Here is a 15,226-nt window from a genome sequence, read left to right as displayed (position 1 = left end):
GCTTTATATATATCATATGATATTCTAGTCTTCCCCCACCCACTTACATATACATATATATATATATATATATATGTAATTCATATCCTATTTTTTGTGAATTTTATAAACTGACCTCTCTTTTTTAATAAAGACATTATTTTGACCTACTAATGTTAATCAAATTATTAAAATCAGGTCACCTCGCCGAGCCGGGCGGCGCGCGTGTGAGTTGAGTTCCATAGTAATATTTACCCACAAAATAGGTACCCCTTTTGGGGCCCAAAGCCCATAAGAAGTTTGTTACTTATATACCATACTAATATTTCTCAAATATCCAATATGGTACTAAACTTCATTTTCTTTATTTTCAATTGCCATGATACCCACTTTAGAGCCAATTTTCATTCACTTCTCTTCATGGATTTGACTAAGTGAATATTTGACAATAAAGTACACTTTGAGCTAAATTAATTCCACCATTAAACCATCATTAACAAATGTGTGGGCCCCACTTAAAACTTAGCTCAAAGTTAATAAAATTCACGTCAAAAATATGAAATTACTAACAAGATGAAGAGGAAGAAGGAGATTGGGATAATTTGCATATTTAATAAAATATTTATTTGCTACTACTATTTGCGTTAACTTATGGTGTTTTATAAAAATTATAAGAAAAAGGAAGGATAAGGTTATAAAATTAAAAAAAACGAAATATAAATTACAAAAATAAAATAAAATGTAGGGTGAGATCTGTAAACTTTCCAATATATTAAGGTGGAAAAGGGGGTAAAGAGAAGGATTAATTATGCATTTATATTTGGTTTTGTTCCATATTCTATGGAGGGCACTTCAATTTGCCCTGTGAAAAGGGTAAATTAAGGTAGATTAATAATGGATTAGTAGGTTTTATGAGAGGTTGGAAGTTGGGCAATCTGTGAGTTTTGCTAGAGTTAATTAACTAATTAATTAAGGATGGTGATAGCTTATTTGCTGCAATGAAACCAGTAAGATGTGAAACCTTCTTATTGTTTCTTGTGTATTAAGCAATTAAATGGAAGGCAAAGAATTGAGTCTTGTATTCTAGTGGTTAGATTAGTGAGAAATTATAACTTAATTACTACGCCATAAATTCACTACTCTCTCTCAGTAATAAAGAAACAAAAAGTAGCAAATTTTAGTTTAAATTAGTATTCTCATAAATTTTATTTATCAAAATAGATAGCTGTTAGTAAAAATCTTAAAAAGTTTAATAAATTTATATATTTAATAAAAAGCTAATAAATTTAGTGTTTTCTTCTTATATATAAATCGTTAATCTCATTAGCATTTCAGGTTTCACAACAAAATAATAATAATAATAAATTAGCATTTTTATATTTATACAATATGAGTCTCTTTTTAACTCTCTTATAAGGTCTAACTATATATATATATATATAAATATAATTTCTTATTCTCTAATAAGACTAATAACATTAAAAAAAATCTTCAACCAAAATTATATTCATACAATGCTCAATTAGAAAATTTACCGAACATCAATCTTAATATTCGCGAGGAAATTAAATCTATAATCTCTGTTATAAATTGATATTACTCAACCATTGGATTTGCATCCCTCTGATTAAGTTACATATATAAAGTGAGATAGCTCCATAGATGCTTCCTCTTTGCTTTATCATTTGACATGCATATAGCATACCTCTAATTTCAACAATGGGAGCCAGTATTGAGTGAGACATCTCCACAAAGTCCTCCTCTTTGGTTTAGGTCAATTGACAAATAGCATTCATATTTCAACCAATTCAAACAGGTGGTTACTTAATCATCATCTCCAAACTTAAAATTAGATAAAGGTTAAGTCTATACTCATTCAAATGAATAGCACAGAGTGCATCAGAGTTGGGTCGTTTATTTCTACGGGCAAAGAAGAGTTGATCTAATTATCCAATCTATAACTTAAATGCTCTTAAATTATATATATATATATATATATATATATATATATATATATATAAAATCTTTGTAAATATCGAATGCCTGAAAGAATATTAATTGTTATATATCACATGGAGTTCAAACAACTACTAGCAATCCATATGTTTGCTTTGTATAATTGTATACCAAATGGATTCCTTGGCAGTGGCAATTCTTTAAATATTCTCAAATTTCAAACGGTCTTCTGATTATTATTATTATTATTATTATTATTATTATTATTATTATTTAAATATATTTGCCCGTTGCAGCGGCTGCGCTGGCCTTTTCGGAAAAAGAAATCTCTGCGGGGCCCCACCACCCACCCACCACACCCACCCCCACCTCTCTCCTCTCTTCGCTTCTCCACTAAGCTTTTCTCTCTCTCTCTGCTCACTAAACCCCTCCTATATATTGATATTTGTAATCTAACCCCATTTTGTCTTATTTTTATAAGATTTTTATAAATTACACCCTATGTTTGATATATTCTATGATTTTTGGGTATTTTGTAACACGCCGCTCTTTTTTCTTATAATTTTTATTTAATAGACATAGCTAGAAAATGAATATTTTGTTATAATATATAAAATAATTTGTCGTTCTCTTTTTCTCTTTCAAAATATAAAAAAAAAGACGAGGGGGAGGGGAGGACGACAACATTAAATAGATGAGATATGTGGAAAAAATAGTGGAGAGATATATAAAATAAGAGAGAATGATGAGAGTATTTTAGTAACTTAGTTTAAATATTAGTTAGTCAAAATAACGTCACGGTATTAAATGAGAATTATAGGAAAAAATAATGAGTCAAGTTATAAAATAGTTAAAGACCGAGTGTGAATTACAAAAAAATAAATAGAATATAGGATGTGATTTGTGAAAATCTCTATTTTAAACTATTTCTTATTTAAATTTTTTTTAAACTATTTCCCATTAAAAAATTTTTAAACTATTTCCCATTTTAAAATTTTTTAAACTATTTCCCATTTAAAATTTTTTAAACTATTTCCCATTTAAAATTTTTTTAAACTATTTCCCATTTAAAATTTTTTAAACTATTTCCCATTAAAAATTTTTTTAAACTATTTCCCATTAAATTTTTTTTAAAACTATTTCCCATTAAAATTTTTTTTAAACTATTTCCCATTTTAAAAATTATTTTCCGTGACACATCCGCTTTTTTTTTTTAAACTACGCTAACTATGTAGTTTAGATGGTATTTTAGAAATTTGGAGGAGAGGATGGGACGGAATTAACCAAAAAGACAGGGTGTTATTTGAAAATTTACCTCCTTCCTTTCTATAAGTATCCCGTTACCTCACCCACTCTCTCCCAAGTCATTCTCATCGTAGAAAGGGCTCTCTTTATCTTCTGCGAGGTCTAACCAACCTCGCAGAGATCAAGAAGCCCAACCTCGACCCCCATGGCGATGGACCTCCGCTCTTCTCCTCCCATCGACGCGAAGAAGCTATGGAGTTACCTCCGCGCCATCTTCTTCATGATGAGGAAGGGGATCGTCTCCAAGCGGAAGCTAGTCATGGATATGAACCTCATGATGAAGAGAGGGAAGCTTCTCGGGAGATCCCTCGGCAACTTAATGTTCCACCACCACGACCGCTACTATCATTCGCGTAGTACTACTTCTCCTCATCCCGGCTTCGGCCTGCGGGAGTACGAGTTCTCATGCAGCAACAGCCCTAACCCGGTTTTTTTCCACGCCAAGCGCCGCCGCAACTACTTCCCCTGCCTCAACGCCGTCGTCGACGAGGCCGCCGACGTAACCCCGCGCCGCGTGGTTTTTCCGCAGATCGAGTACTCCCCGCACACCTCGTCATCAATCTCCCAAGAGTTGGTCGTAATAGCTTCATCACCTTTCTCTGTCCGGATCTCAAACTACTCATCAGAAGAAGACGACGACGTTGGCGATCATCAAGGGGTGGACTACGAAGCTGAGGAGTTCATCAAGAGGTTTTACGAGCAACTACGAGCTCAGAGTCGCATTGCTTTGTTGCAGTACCAGGAGATGGAGTACCAGGAGATGCTCGCCAGAGGAGCATGATCACTATTCATCAATGGGTGTATGTATGTACGTACGTATGTATGCATGTATGCATGTACAGAGATAGGTGTCTAAAGATCTCTCCCTGCAGTTTTTAGATTGGGGAGAAATGAGTTTGAGATCGATGGGTACGTATTTTGTGGCATGACTGCTGATTAATTTGTTCATTGGATGACATCTATATCTATATCATATAAGTATTTATGTATGCTGTGATGATTTCTAATATTTGAATAAAGAATTAATATATATTGTTTGTTTATGTTGTGATTAATTGGATGAGTTGAGTTGGTCTGGCTCTACTTGCTGCTTGAAATCATGTCAAAAAGAATGGAGAAGGAAACTTGGAGTGAAGGACAAGGTTTTGTTTTGGATACTTGGTTGGATTTTTTTGAGTCTTCTTCCACAACACTTCTTAGTTGCTTTACAGCTTTATTTAAGACCCCACAAAAAAAGGACAATTTTCCACTTTATATGATGAATGTTAGGAGAGAGATTTGAAAAATAAAAATCAAGTTTTTGACCCAACCAGCTCAGCTAAATATTTATTTAAATATATAATATATTTTAAAACTTAAATACCATATTAGATGTAGTCCAGCAGTAACGACTTATATTCTCAAGTGTGAGGAAGAAATTTATATATAAATCGAGTTAATAGCCGCCGCAGCCGCAGCCGCTGCCTCCTTCTCCTCCTCCAATCAGACTTGGCTCGATTTGAGCTGAGCCGAGCCTAAATATCAAACTAGGCTCGAAATTAATTTCGAGCCGAGCCTGAGCTAGAGCCGGCTCGCTCAGGTTCGGCTCGTTTACACACCTTTATACACGGGTTTGCTTATGTAGTAGAATCATAAGCTCGACCCGTCTCACGTCCTAATTCGGAGCCAATCGGGTAAAGATGGTAGGGTTTTATTCCCTTCTTCTCCCCTCCTCGATTCATAGTTAGGGTTTATGGTTTATTTTTTCACTCGGCTTCAATTGATCCGTCGCAGCATGGAGAAAGTAATGATTAGTAGCTTTCTTTTGCTATAATTTTTCCAATATTTGTATAGTGTTGCAGTAGATATACTAACGATCTTAATTCGTTTTTGGGGAATTTTAGGATTTGAATGGAGGAGGAGGGCTTATAAAAATAAGCCCGGAAGTTTACGATGCACTTTCGTGTGGGAAAGCTGTTGTTGCTTTGGAATCTACAATAATTTCTCATGGTAAGCATTAACGTAGTGTGAATTGGAATAATAAGGTGATTTTTAGTTGATTTCTTGTAGAAATTATGTTGCAAATTTTTACACATTTCCTTGGACTGTTGTAGAAATGATCACTAATATTTAGTAGCATTGGTTGTATTACTAAATTCAGTTTTGATTTACTAATCTTGCACAAGTAACAACAATAGAAGAATAAGTAATTAAAAGGTTCAACCAGTTTGATGGAGCCAGAGGTGGAGAGGTTTATGAAACACTAGAGAGACTTCTGATTAGGAAGGAAGTTATATTACTTATGCAATGTGCAAGAGATAGAAAGTGAACGTTAACATCTTTAAAGGATTTGGTTAACACATTATTGAGTTTAAATCTGCAAAGCTTCAAAATTATGATACTCAAAAGTTATAATATATCACCTTTAATTTTTCCAAATTAGGCGAACATCAGCTCATAGCGATATGATGCTGTTGATCAATATACTCTAGTTAACTGATTTGAACATGCATTGTTCAAGAGTAGTTGCAATCTTTGTTGGTTGCAAATTTGGTCCAAGAAAGGTTTCAACAAATTCATAACTAATTGTCAATCCCATGTTGATCTTTTAGTGATTGATACTGATGAATTTTAAGGCATGAGCTAATTATTCAAAGCAAGGGAAAGGTATTTGCACCGGCTCCCATGGTAAATATAGGCTAGAGAGAGTCTCCTATTATAAAAATAAATGGGTAAGGAGGCATTTGTTCTTAATTGAGGCCGAATCCCCTAAAATTGCTCTATACATGGGAAGAGCTAAAGGAATGGGAATACTTGGTGACCTTCAGTTTGGGTGCAGCTTGTTTTGACAGTTAAAACTTAAAAATGCTTTGGAAGTCTCTAAGATTTCTCTCTCCTTTTTTTAATTCTTTCTTTAGTACTGTGTGTAGATTGTTTGAAAGCTTGTTATGCGTACCTGCCTTAGATACTTACCTGAGTGTAATGAATACATCGGTTCCTTACAGTTATCTCGAATAATGAGAATTGCATTGCATTTGTCCTTTATTACTGATATTTGCATGGATTCCATCAGGTATGCCCTATCCGCAAAATCTTCAAACTGCTAAAGCTGTTGAGGCTATTGTGAGGAAGAATGGAGCTACTCCTGCAACAATTGCCATTTTAGACGGTACTCCATATGTTGGTATGTCTTGCCATCTAATTGCTCAAAAAGTGTTTACCATTATCAAACTTCAATTTTTCATTACTATGATACTTGTTACTGTAACATTATGAACTATCCATGACGCTAACTCTTTGGCCTGTTTTTGTATAATAATGATGGGAAATAACAGAATTAACCGAAGGAATGTAATAGTATAAGGGTGCATAAACCAGAAGAGACTGTGCAATGCATATGAGAAAAATAGAAGATGTTGGTAGTGTGAAAGGTTAAGAGTGATTCAAGTATATAACTAAAGTTTTCTCTACAGAGAATATAGATGCATGTCATAGGAACTTAGGTAGGGTGGATTAAGTTGGCATACAACCCCTAACTGTCATATACTCATATATGGTTAACAGCTAAAAGACATCTGTTGCAAAATTTCATGAAATTGCTTGATTGTGTTCTTTCGTTCTTTGTTGTAAATGACATGATTAACAACAAATTTCCTATAGTTTTATCAGGAGGAAGAAGAAAATTTCTCAACTGGAAACTAGAGATAAAGAAAGTCAAACGATTATTGCTGAAAATTTAACTTTAGGGATCTGTTTTCATATATGCTGCCTAAAAGGCACACTTCTAAGGCTAAGATATAGCCCTGTGCTTGCCTAGGCAGCCACATGTGCATTTGTGATCTTAATGCCACCTCACATAAAACTAACCTGCAGAGGAACCTCAATTTAACTATTTGAGCCTTGGGATATTAGTATTTTCTAGGGATAAGTATTTAGCCTCTTTAAATTATCACAGTTTCCCACATACATTCTCTGGAATTTTTTATTATCCACATAAATTTTTTAAGTAAGAAAAATATTCACATAGACTCTTCAACTAAGAAAAAAAAGTAACTATATGGACTCTTTGAACTAAAAATTTCCTTACATCAAAGAGTCCATGTGGTAAAAAAAATATTTAAGGGGCGTATATGAAAAATGATGATAGTTTAGAGGGGTTAAGTGAAATTAACTCTATTTTTTAACTGCAACTAATAGTTGACATACACAAGTAAGAGAAATTCATATTACTCTTCAAGACCTTTTATTTCTTATAATTTCCAACTTGTTTTTCATATATTTATCAATTTTAGATCTATGATATATAGAGGGCATATGCACTTGCATATATGCCAGCATATCACTTATGCCTTTACGCTGGCATATTATGACTGCCTTTTAAAACAGTGCCTTCTTTGGCTACATATATGTCATGCTTTTGTGTTACTTTATGAGAGAATTCAGAAGAAACAACTGGTATACTTTGCTCATCATGAGATGGTTCTGATTACTTATTATTCTACATGCATATGCTCGATACTTCAGAGTTTACAATACCATGATTTTTTGTATTCTATTTAGAGAGAATTTGTTGGTCCTTACATATGATATATGAACACTTATTACAAATTTGTCGTGATAATATATCTTGAAAATGTGAATCTTCATCCATATATATTCTTGCCTACTTTATGATATTTAAAATGTAATATCATGAAGTAATCTGTATTTTAGCAATTAACATATGTTTGTTTTTTCTTATTTGATGCTCAGTTCTTTTTTACTTTTATATAAGATTTAATTCATTATTGCTTTTTTTTTGCAACTTTAGGCTTGAACCACGAACAACTTGAGAGGCTTGCTATTCTTGGAAGAAAAGCTCAAAAGACAGCTCGCAGGGATATTCCATTTGTTGTGAGTTACATCTGTCATGCAGCTTTTACATTTTTCAAGTTCTGGTTCTGGGCGCATTTCTTGCTTTTGATATTAAGAGTATGGAATATCAAGTTGATGACTACAAAGTCGATAACTATAATGTATCTTTGCTTTATATGCTTAATCATTTAAATGAACATGGAGCAATTATGTTTGACTGGTGGACTCATGTATAGAAAGGAAACGAGAGAACAGCTTTTTGTACAATGTACCCAGAATCCCAGACACATTGTGAAGAAAAACTTATCTTCAATTCCAGGTCTCAGATTTTGAACATATCATCATGTTTCAGGAAGTAAAGTAGGGTGTTGTTCATCAAATACTTAGGTGGTAACATCATTGGTTACTGTTTATGTTACAATTACCTTGTGGAAAAATAATCATGGTTTTGAAATCTTTAGAAAATATAAAGGCAGTTATGCAGTTATTAAGAATATTTCATCTCTTACTTTAATATTCTATTTGCGAGTTATGCCAAAGTTATAGTCTAAAGTCATAGGCAGTTGATAACAAGGAGTTATTGAGATTATCAAGTCGAGGAAATTTTCTTTAGTCAGGTTGGCTGCTACTTTTTATTTCTCTCTATGCCCTATTCTTTCTCCCTTTTTGTCAATCTTAGTTGTTCCTTTTCTGTTTATATTCGCTGGTTTAAATTATAATTCTGTTCTTTTTTCAATCCCCTATAAATTTCTCATATTCTTGAAACTTTCTTCTTCCCTATTTACTTCTGAACTCGGATTATATGATAGTACCAGAGAAAAGCAATTTACATGTCAAATTTTCATTTCAATTTATTAGTATTGGCAACCTAAACCCTGGACCAGGTTTATGCTGCTTTCCAACTTCTTTCAGTCTTTTCTTTTTTCTGTAATGTTACTGCCTTGTTTTCTGTGGGCAAACAAAAGATTAGTATCACAACATATATATGTAGTTGACTAGTTTCACGAACTTTAAGTGACTTCAGCAAACTAAGTCTATTTTTCAAACTTTAATAGAGGCATAGGTGGGTTTCCAAACTAACTGGAAAAGTAGGTCTGCGTAATGAGTTGATTTTGGTGAGAGTGGATCGCATTCAAAGTCAGCATTTCTTCACTTAGCTGTTCTTTAGTGGTGTTGTCAGATTATGACTACATGCTAAAAGACAACTTTGAGAGTGATTCACTTTCATTGAAAAGCGGTACAATCTATCCTTAAAAATGTTTAGGAACTCGCTTGTTTCTGCAATAAGCCTGAAACATAAACTTAGTTTCTCAGAAAAAAATATCACTTCAATCCCGACAAAGCACAAACATATTAGGCCATCATGATATTATCCTACATCAGGTTGATTGTTTGTGTTGTTTAATATCCATATCTGATAAAAAAACACTATTCATCTAATGTATCTAATGGTGAAATTAACTTGCTAGAAACTATACAACTGTATTTTGACTCATGAAGTGAACTTCCAGAAACTTGGATTCTTAATCCTTAAAATAATTACTTCTTTTGCAATTATACTTAGTCATACAAGTACATTGATTTCTTACTTGGGCAACATTATTTAATCTCATCTATGATTTAGAGTTGGATAATTCATAATTCATGTTTATGATATAGAAATTGAATTCTTTGATGAGTTCAATGCTCTCAGTGATTTGGCAGGTTGCTGCTGGTGGTAATGGTGCAACAACTGTTTCAGCAACCATGTTTTTTGCTTCTAAGGTATCTCTCCCTCCCTCTTCTCTCTTTCGTGCTGTTCTTGTTGTTTAGTGGGAGCAAAAGAGGGAACCTTCTCCTCTGATGCACCCCTACAACACCCAGTCTTCTAATTTCTGAAGTTACTTGATGCTATGGAAGTTGCAAGTTGGCCAACTCTTTTTTAGTACAAATAGTGTGCCTCCATTTTTGTCCTCTGAGTACACTCACAACTGCAGGTTGGTATACCTGTTTTTGTTACTGGAGGACTTGGAGGAGTGCATAGACATGGGGAACAAAGTAAGGGCTACTTTTGGTTGTTTATGTTAATATATCCAAATGTTTGAATGCCCATTATACAAAGTCCCCTCAATGCCACTGTTTTGTAAGACACTAAGACAGTCATGGTCACATGATCACATCATAATTTTGAGGACAGGAGCGACTTTTATTAAGCGAAACAATTGGATTTGTGTTCTTTATCTTATGCAAAAGATGATGGTTTTTTTTTCTCTGACAAGCGTTCAGTTTCGTTTTGTAATTTGTGTAATGATATGAAGTGCATATCTCAAGGTTACATGTACTCCCTCTTTTGTTTCTCCTTGTTTACTTAAACAATTTGGAAAATGTTTATATTCGTTTTCAGTTTCTTATGTAATTTTCTTCCCCATGCAGCAATGGACATTTCATCTGATCTCACTGAACTTGGAAAGACTCCAGTAGCAGTTATATCAGCTGGTGTGAAGTCAATTCTAGATATTCCGAGAACCCTTGAATACCTGGTATTCCCTTTGCATATTAAAGGATTTGGTCCGAAGTCAATGTTTCTTGGTGTGGAGAAGTTTCTCTTATAATGCATGCAAATTTAATATGCACTATGTATATATAGAAACAAATGGAAGTACCATCTACATAGTAAAATGTTAAGATACATATTGATGTGACCTATCATACAACATTAAGTCATAAGAACTTATATATAGTTTTGGACTTTGCTGATATCCTAATGAGTCAAAGGATACAACCACCTTTGATTCATTAGGATACAACACTAAAATCAAAGAAATTTCTACGAGGATTTAACCCTGCATGTGTTTCTATAAGTATAGTAAAGGAAATTTATACTGAAAGAAGTTGACATGCATATTGTTTGTGTATACTTTATGACAAGAAGAAAAAGAATTTTATTGTGTCACCTAGCAAAAAGACTTAATTCACCGAAATCTGTATTTGATTGCAGGAAACTCAAGGGGTTACAGTTGCTGCTTATAAGACAGACGAGTTTCCAGCATTTTTCACTGAATCTAGTGGGTGCAAGGTAATTATATTTCACTAATATAAATATATAACTGAATTGAATGTTTGGAAATTTGTCTAGGATTATTGATCATGGAACTACATAACTACAGTGAAAATGGATATTTTCTATTCTCAGTTGTTTGTTTCATTGGTTTGAAAAAGATAGGGTTTCAACTTTCAATATCATGCTTCATACCTGTTGCAACCACTGCAAGCATTGTACTACTACATACAACGCAAGCTTGCCAAATGAAGATACACGATGTCAGCCAAAGAAAATGCAAAATCCATTATGCTCATGCATAATTTTTTATAACTTTCTGGTGTATTTTATATGTTTGTGTGTTCACAGATGAGAGTTAAATGCTCAAACATGAAGCTCAATCTTGCCAAACAACTCTAGAATTCTGACCCATACTAAAGCTGCGTGTTCTGCTGTTGATAAGCAGGTCCAGGGAATGATGCATGAATCCTGATGGTGCCACGCCCTGATTGTGTTATCACACTTTTTCCGTTGTTCTCATAGCAGTCATAGTGGACTTTCTGGGCTCCTGTATTCTATTAATGCAAGTACTCTTGCATTAATGGCCAAGCTCTTCATGATCCCTAAGTTCAATCTATTCATATTTCAGCAAATTAGAGAAAATTGTCCCCTTATTCTAGTCCTACTCTTTCTCCACAATCCACGTTCCCATAGTTTGAATCATTATTACCAGATGTCGTTCAATCAATTGGTTTGGTTCACATAAATGGTTTTCTTTAGGTTGACTATTACCTAAATATCAACAACAGTTATTATGCAACTGTCCCAGGAAAAATAGACATCCTGCCATATACATCACTTTGTTTATTTGGCCATCTGCTTTTGACTAAGGAGAGGTTACAGGGGTTGCATTTATTAGAAGTCATTAAGATGGATAATTGATCTCTTAGGTAACAAAAAATGATTAAGGAACTTGTGACAAGTAATACCAGGATATAGGGGGGCGAACATGTTTACACCTGTATCAGAACTGCTTGAGTTTGACAGGTTGCCAACTGCCATTGCTCCTTAATTTGCACATTCTTAGTTATAACAGTGACTAAAAGATTAAATATTAATGCAAAAGGACAAGTTAGATATAATATTCTGATTTTCATGTCAGTAATGCCTTAATGTGGGAATCCACCACTTTCTGCTTTCTCATTTGTTTAAAAAGATCACTTTTGAATTGTTTTTGAGTGTAAGCGGGCTAGGCCCAGTTATGTTTTATTAATAAAAAAGAAATCACTTTTGAATTGTTATATGGGTGTTTAACTAGTAGTAAATGGAATGAGTCTTGGTGTCAATCAGTTTGAAAAAGAGTTGCATCAAACATTGTTAGGGCATGATATTATTGTTATTGTAATGGTCTAGGGTGTAACTGCAGTAGATGGAATGAGTCTTGGTGTAATCAATTTGAATAAGAGATGTATAAAATGTTGTAAGGGCATGATATTATTGTTATTGTAATGGTCTAGGGTGTAACTGCAGTAGATGGAATGAGTCTTGGTGTAATCAATTTGAATAAGAGATGTATAAAATGTTGTAAGGGCATGATATTATTGTTATTGTAATGGTCTGTGCTTGTCTGTCTAAGTCATAAAAGGATATGTTCTGTCGTTAAAATTTTTCTGATTTGCTGGATGGAATGCAGGTGCCCTGTCGTCTGAATACTCCTGAGGAGTGTGCAAAGCTCATTGGTAAGTGAAATTGATTGTCCTATTTCTCTCGCCAATTGTCCTGTATGTGATCACTATTTATTTAAATTTGTTTTGCTTTTGTGACATGCAGATGCAAACTTGAATTTAAGACTTGAGAACGGGATTCTAATTGCCGTGCCTATTCCCAAAGAATATGCAGCTTCAGGAAATATGATAGAATCTGCAATACAAAAAGCCCTACAGGAAGCGAAGTAACTCAACTCTTGCCTATCTTTAATAACTCATTCTTGCTTTGCCATTCTCTATTTCTATTTATCTCAATGCAAAAGGTTCTATTGGAAGTAAAGCCCTAGGTTTCCTGAAAGCAGTTGAGTCCTTTTGATTCCTAAAGTTAGTTTAATATTTAAGGTTGTTTAGGTATATATAGAAAGTTTCCAAGGAAACTAGGAAAGTAATATGATCTAGTGAATGGCTTTTGATAATCCATTTGTTCTTCTATTTTAGTTTGTATTTGGGTTACCATGCCAATTTGACATCGTACATCGGCATGGTACATTGCCAATCTACACGGTCATCAAGAGTATGCCAAATAATCTATTTTGGTTTGGTATGAAGCTGCACGAGGTTAACAAGGGGCAGAGACCTGTTTGCGGGAATCTGCTGGGGATCATAAGTTTGTGTGATATACACTATAATAAAAATGTATATGCATTACCTCAATCTGACAGTCTTAGGAATGCCATATTGAGATAGTTTGCCATCTTTATCTGATACCAAATGTTTTCTAATAAGATGTGATAGTTATTCTATATAGTTAGTATCTTTGGACTTGTTATTGCAGGGATAATAATGTGATAGGCAGTGCTGCCACACCGTTCTTGCTTAACAGAGTAAATCAACTTACTGGAGGAGCATCATTGGCGGCTAGTATCCTCTATTTCTGATTCTCTGTTATGATATGCTTTCTCTTTCACAAATTCAGTTGGACTTGAGATGAACCTATGGTATAAAGAGAGGAGTGAATTTTCTGTTCGTGGTCAATTATCAACAGCCCTTTGTTATTCTCCTTAAGCAAGGTAAAGACATTGCACTCGTGAAGAACAATGCTCTCGTTGGTGCAAAAGTTGCAGTATCTCTTGCCAATCTTAGACGAAGTATAAACAAGGGTGAGTTACTCTCCTGCTTTTGTCTTATTTATTTGCCTGGGTATCCTCTGATAGAAGGTTTTGCCTCTGAATTACATTACTAATGGCATATTAAGTGGATGCATACATGGTATATTGTTATTAGCAACTTTTTGTAGATGATTCAGATTTTATCATTATCATCTGAGGCACAAATGGAATCCAAGATACAAGGCAATTGTAGCACTTGTAATTTAATTGTCATGCTCAAAAGTTACTGTGAGCTATAGTAATCTTGTGGACTCCAACTTCATCTATCATGAGTTATTCTATCGCAACATATTATCCTTTGATTTTTCCTGTCATTTCTCTTTTAACACCTACACAGATGCAGTTCATGCTATGATGCTAAGGTATTATAATGTCCTAAAAGATACAAGATATCATAGGACACAAAAGAATGAATTCATCCTTGTACTAATAACAAAGCACATAAAATTGACGGACCAGCTGATTCATTTAAGGTACTAGGGAAGTTGATAGCCTGTGCAACTTCTGACCCTATATTTCATTCAGCCAGCATATATGTTTGTTAGATATACTTAGCCGAGACAATTAGTGATCACTGTAAATTTCAGATTGGGATTTAGAGCATAACTAACTACACTATAATTTGTTCTGCCAGCATATATATATATTTGTAAAATAGCCGGCTCAATTAGTGATCACTTTAAATTTCAGATTGGGATTTAGAGCATAATTAAATACATATGGACTTGTCCCTAACGGCTAAAAGGAAGAAAAAAAAGGGCCGTTTCTTCTGTGTACTTTCTTTTAACATGTAGCTCATGATGTGCTTTGTTGACAGGTCCTGGAAGGTCTGCATTGTAGATTACGGAGTCCGCGGAAAGTAATGTTATACAATGTCTCTTGTTCTTAATCTTTCAGTTCAATTGTATTTAACAGTATGCCTCTTGGCAAATAATATGTTCATTACAGTTGAGACAGTGGCTCTCTGCAATGTCTACATATCCATTATGAACTACTACAAATGTTACTAAAAAGAAATTTTTATGTCTTAGATTCATGTGTTTGATTCATTAAGAAATTTGGGATTCTCCAATGGAATCACAACAGGATCCTAACCTATGCACTTACTTTTCTCCATTTCTTCTCATTTTGATCTTTAGTTGGATAAAACCAGGGAATACCATGAGTTTGATCACCTTTCTTACAGGCAGCCTTCCCCACAGTACAAAAGCTTTCTTTTAGTTACATGTAGAAGTTGCTTCAACTATTTAGGAAGGAAA

At 34.0% G+C, this 15,226-nt stretch overlaps 2 protein-coding genes across 4 annotated transcripts; both read left to right on the top strand.

Annotated features, from left to right (window-relative positions):
* The first annotated feature begins 3,301 nt into the window (after positions 1-3,301).
* On the top strand, positions 3,302-4,283 carry LOC140792374 (uncharacterized). The gene has a single exon (XM_073143340.1). It carries the CDS (start codon positions 3,386-3,388, stop codon positions 4,019-4,021), a length of 636 nt encoding a protein of 211 aa, XP_072999441.1. The 5' UTR covers positions 3,302-3,385; the 3' UTR covers positions 4,022-4,283.
* A 344-nt stretch (positions 4,284-4,627) lies between these two features.
* LOC140792373 (pseudouridine-5'-phosphate glycosidase) lies at positions 4,628-14,997 on the top strand. 3 transcript variants are annotated; one of them, XM_073143337.1, is made up of 13 exons: positions 4,628-4,922; positions 5,124-5,229; positions 6,293-6,403; positions 8,030-8,112; positions 9,778-9,837; positions 10,050-10,110; positions 10,486-10,592; positions 11,051-11,128; positions 12,786-12,831; positions 12,923-13,043; positions 13,634-13,719; positions 13,875-13,958; positions 14,785-14,997. In XM_073143337.1, the coding sequence occupies exons 1-13, from the start codon at positions 4,920-4,922 to the stop codon at positions 14,805-14,807; spliced, it is 969 nt and encodes a 322-aa protein (XP_072999438.1). In that variant the 5' UTR covers positions 4,628-4,919; the 3' UTR covers positions 14,808-14,997. The 3 variants fall into 3 exon arrangements, with proteins under 3 accessions (XP_072999438.1, XP_072999437.1, XP_072999439.1); XM_073143336.1 differs by having other exon boundaries at positions 4,874-5,023; XM_073143338.1 differs by having other exon boundaries at positions 4,895-4,913.
* The last annotated feature ends 229 nt before the right edge of the window (positions 14,998-15,226 follow it).

The sequence above is a fragment of the Typha latifolia genome, chromosome 7, assembly GCF_019914945.1.
Source record: "Typha latifolia isolate L0001 chromosome 7, TyphaL0001v2, whole genome shotgun sequence".
Classification (NCBI taxonomy): Eukaryota; Viridiplantae; Streptophyta; class Magnoliopsida; order Poales; family Typhaceae; genus Typha; species Typha latifolia.
This window is presented reverse-complemented; position numbering and strand designations above follow the sequence as displayed.

What these genes read in the sequence shown, in the direction of transcription:
- LOC140792374 (XM_073143340.1), top strand. Translation starts at nt 3,386, where the DNA reads ATGGCGATGGACCTCCGCTCTTCTCCTCCCATCGACGCGAAGAAGCTA.
- LOC140792373 (XM_073143336.1), top strand. Translation starts at nt 4,973, where the DNA reads ATGGTTTATTTTTTCACTCGGCTTCAATTGATCCGTCGCAGCATGGAG. An exon ending in GGAGTGTGCAAAGCTCATTG is followed by an intron (nt 12,832 to 12,922) that starts GTAAGTGAAATT and finishes TGTGACATGCAG; the next exon opens with ATGCAAACTTGAATTTAAGA. An exon ending in AAAGCCCTACAGGAAGCGAA is followed by an intron (nt 13,044 to 13,633) that starts GTAACTCAACTC and finishes TTGTTATTGCAG; the next exon opens with GGATAATAATGTGATAGGCA.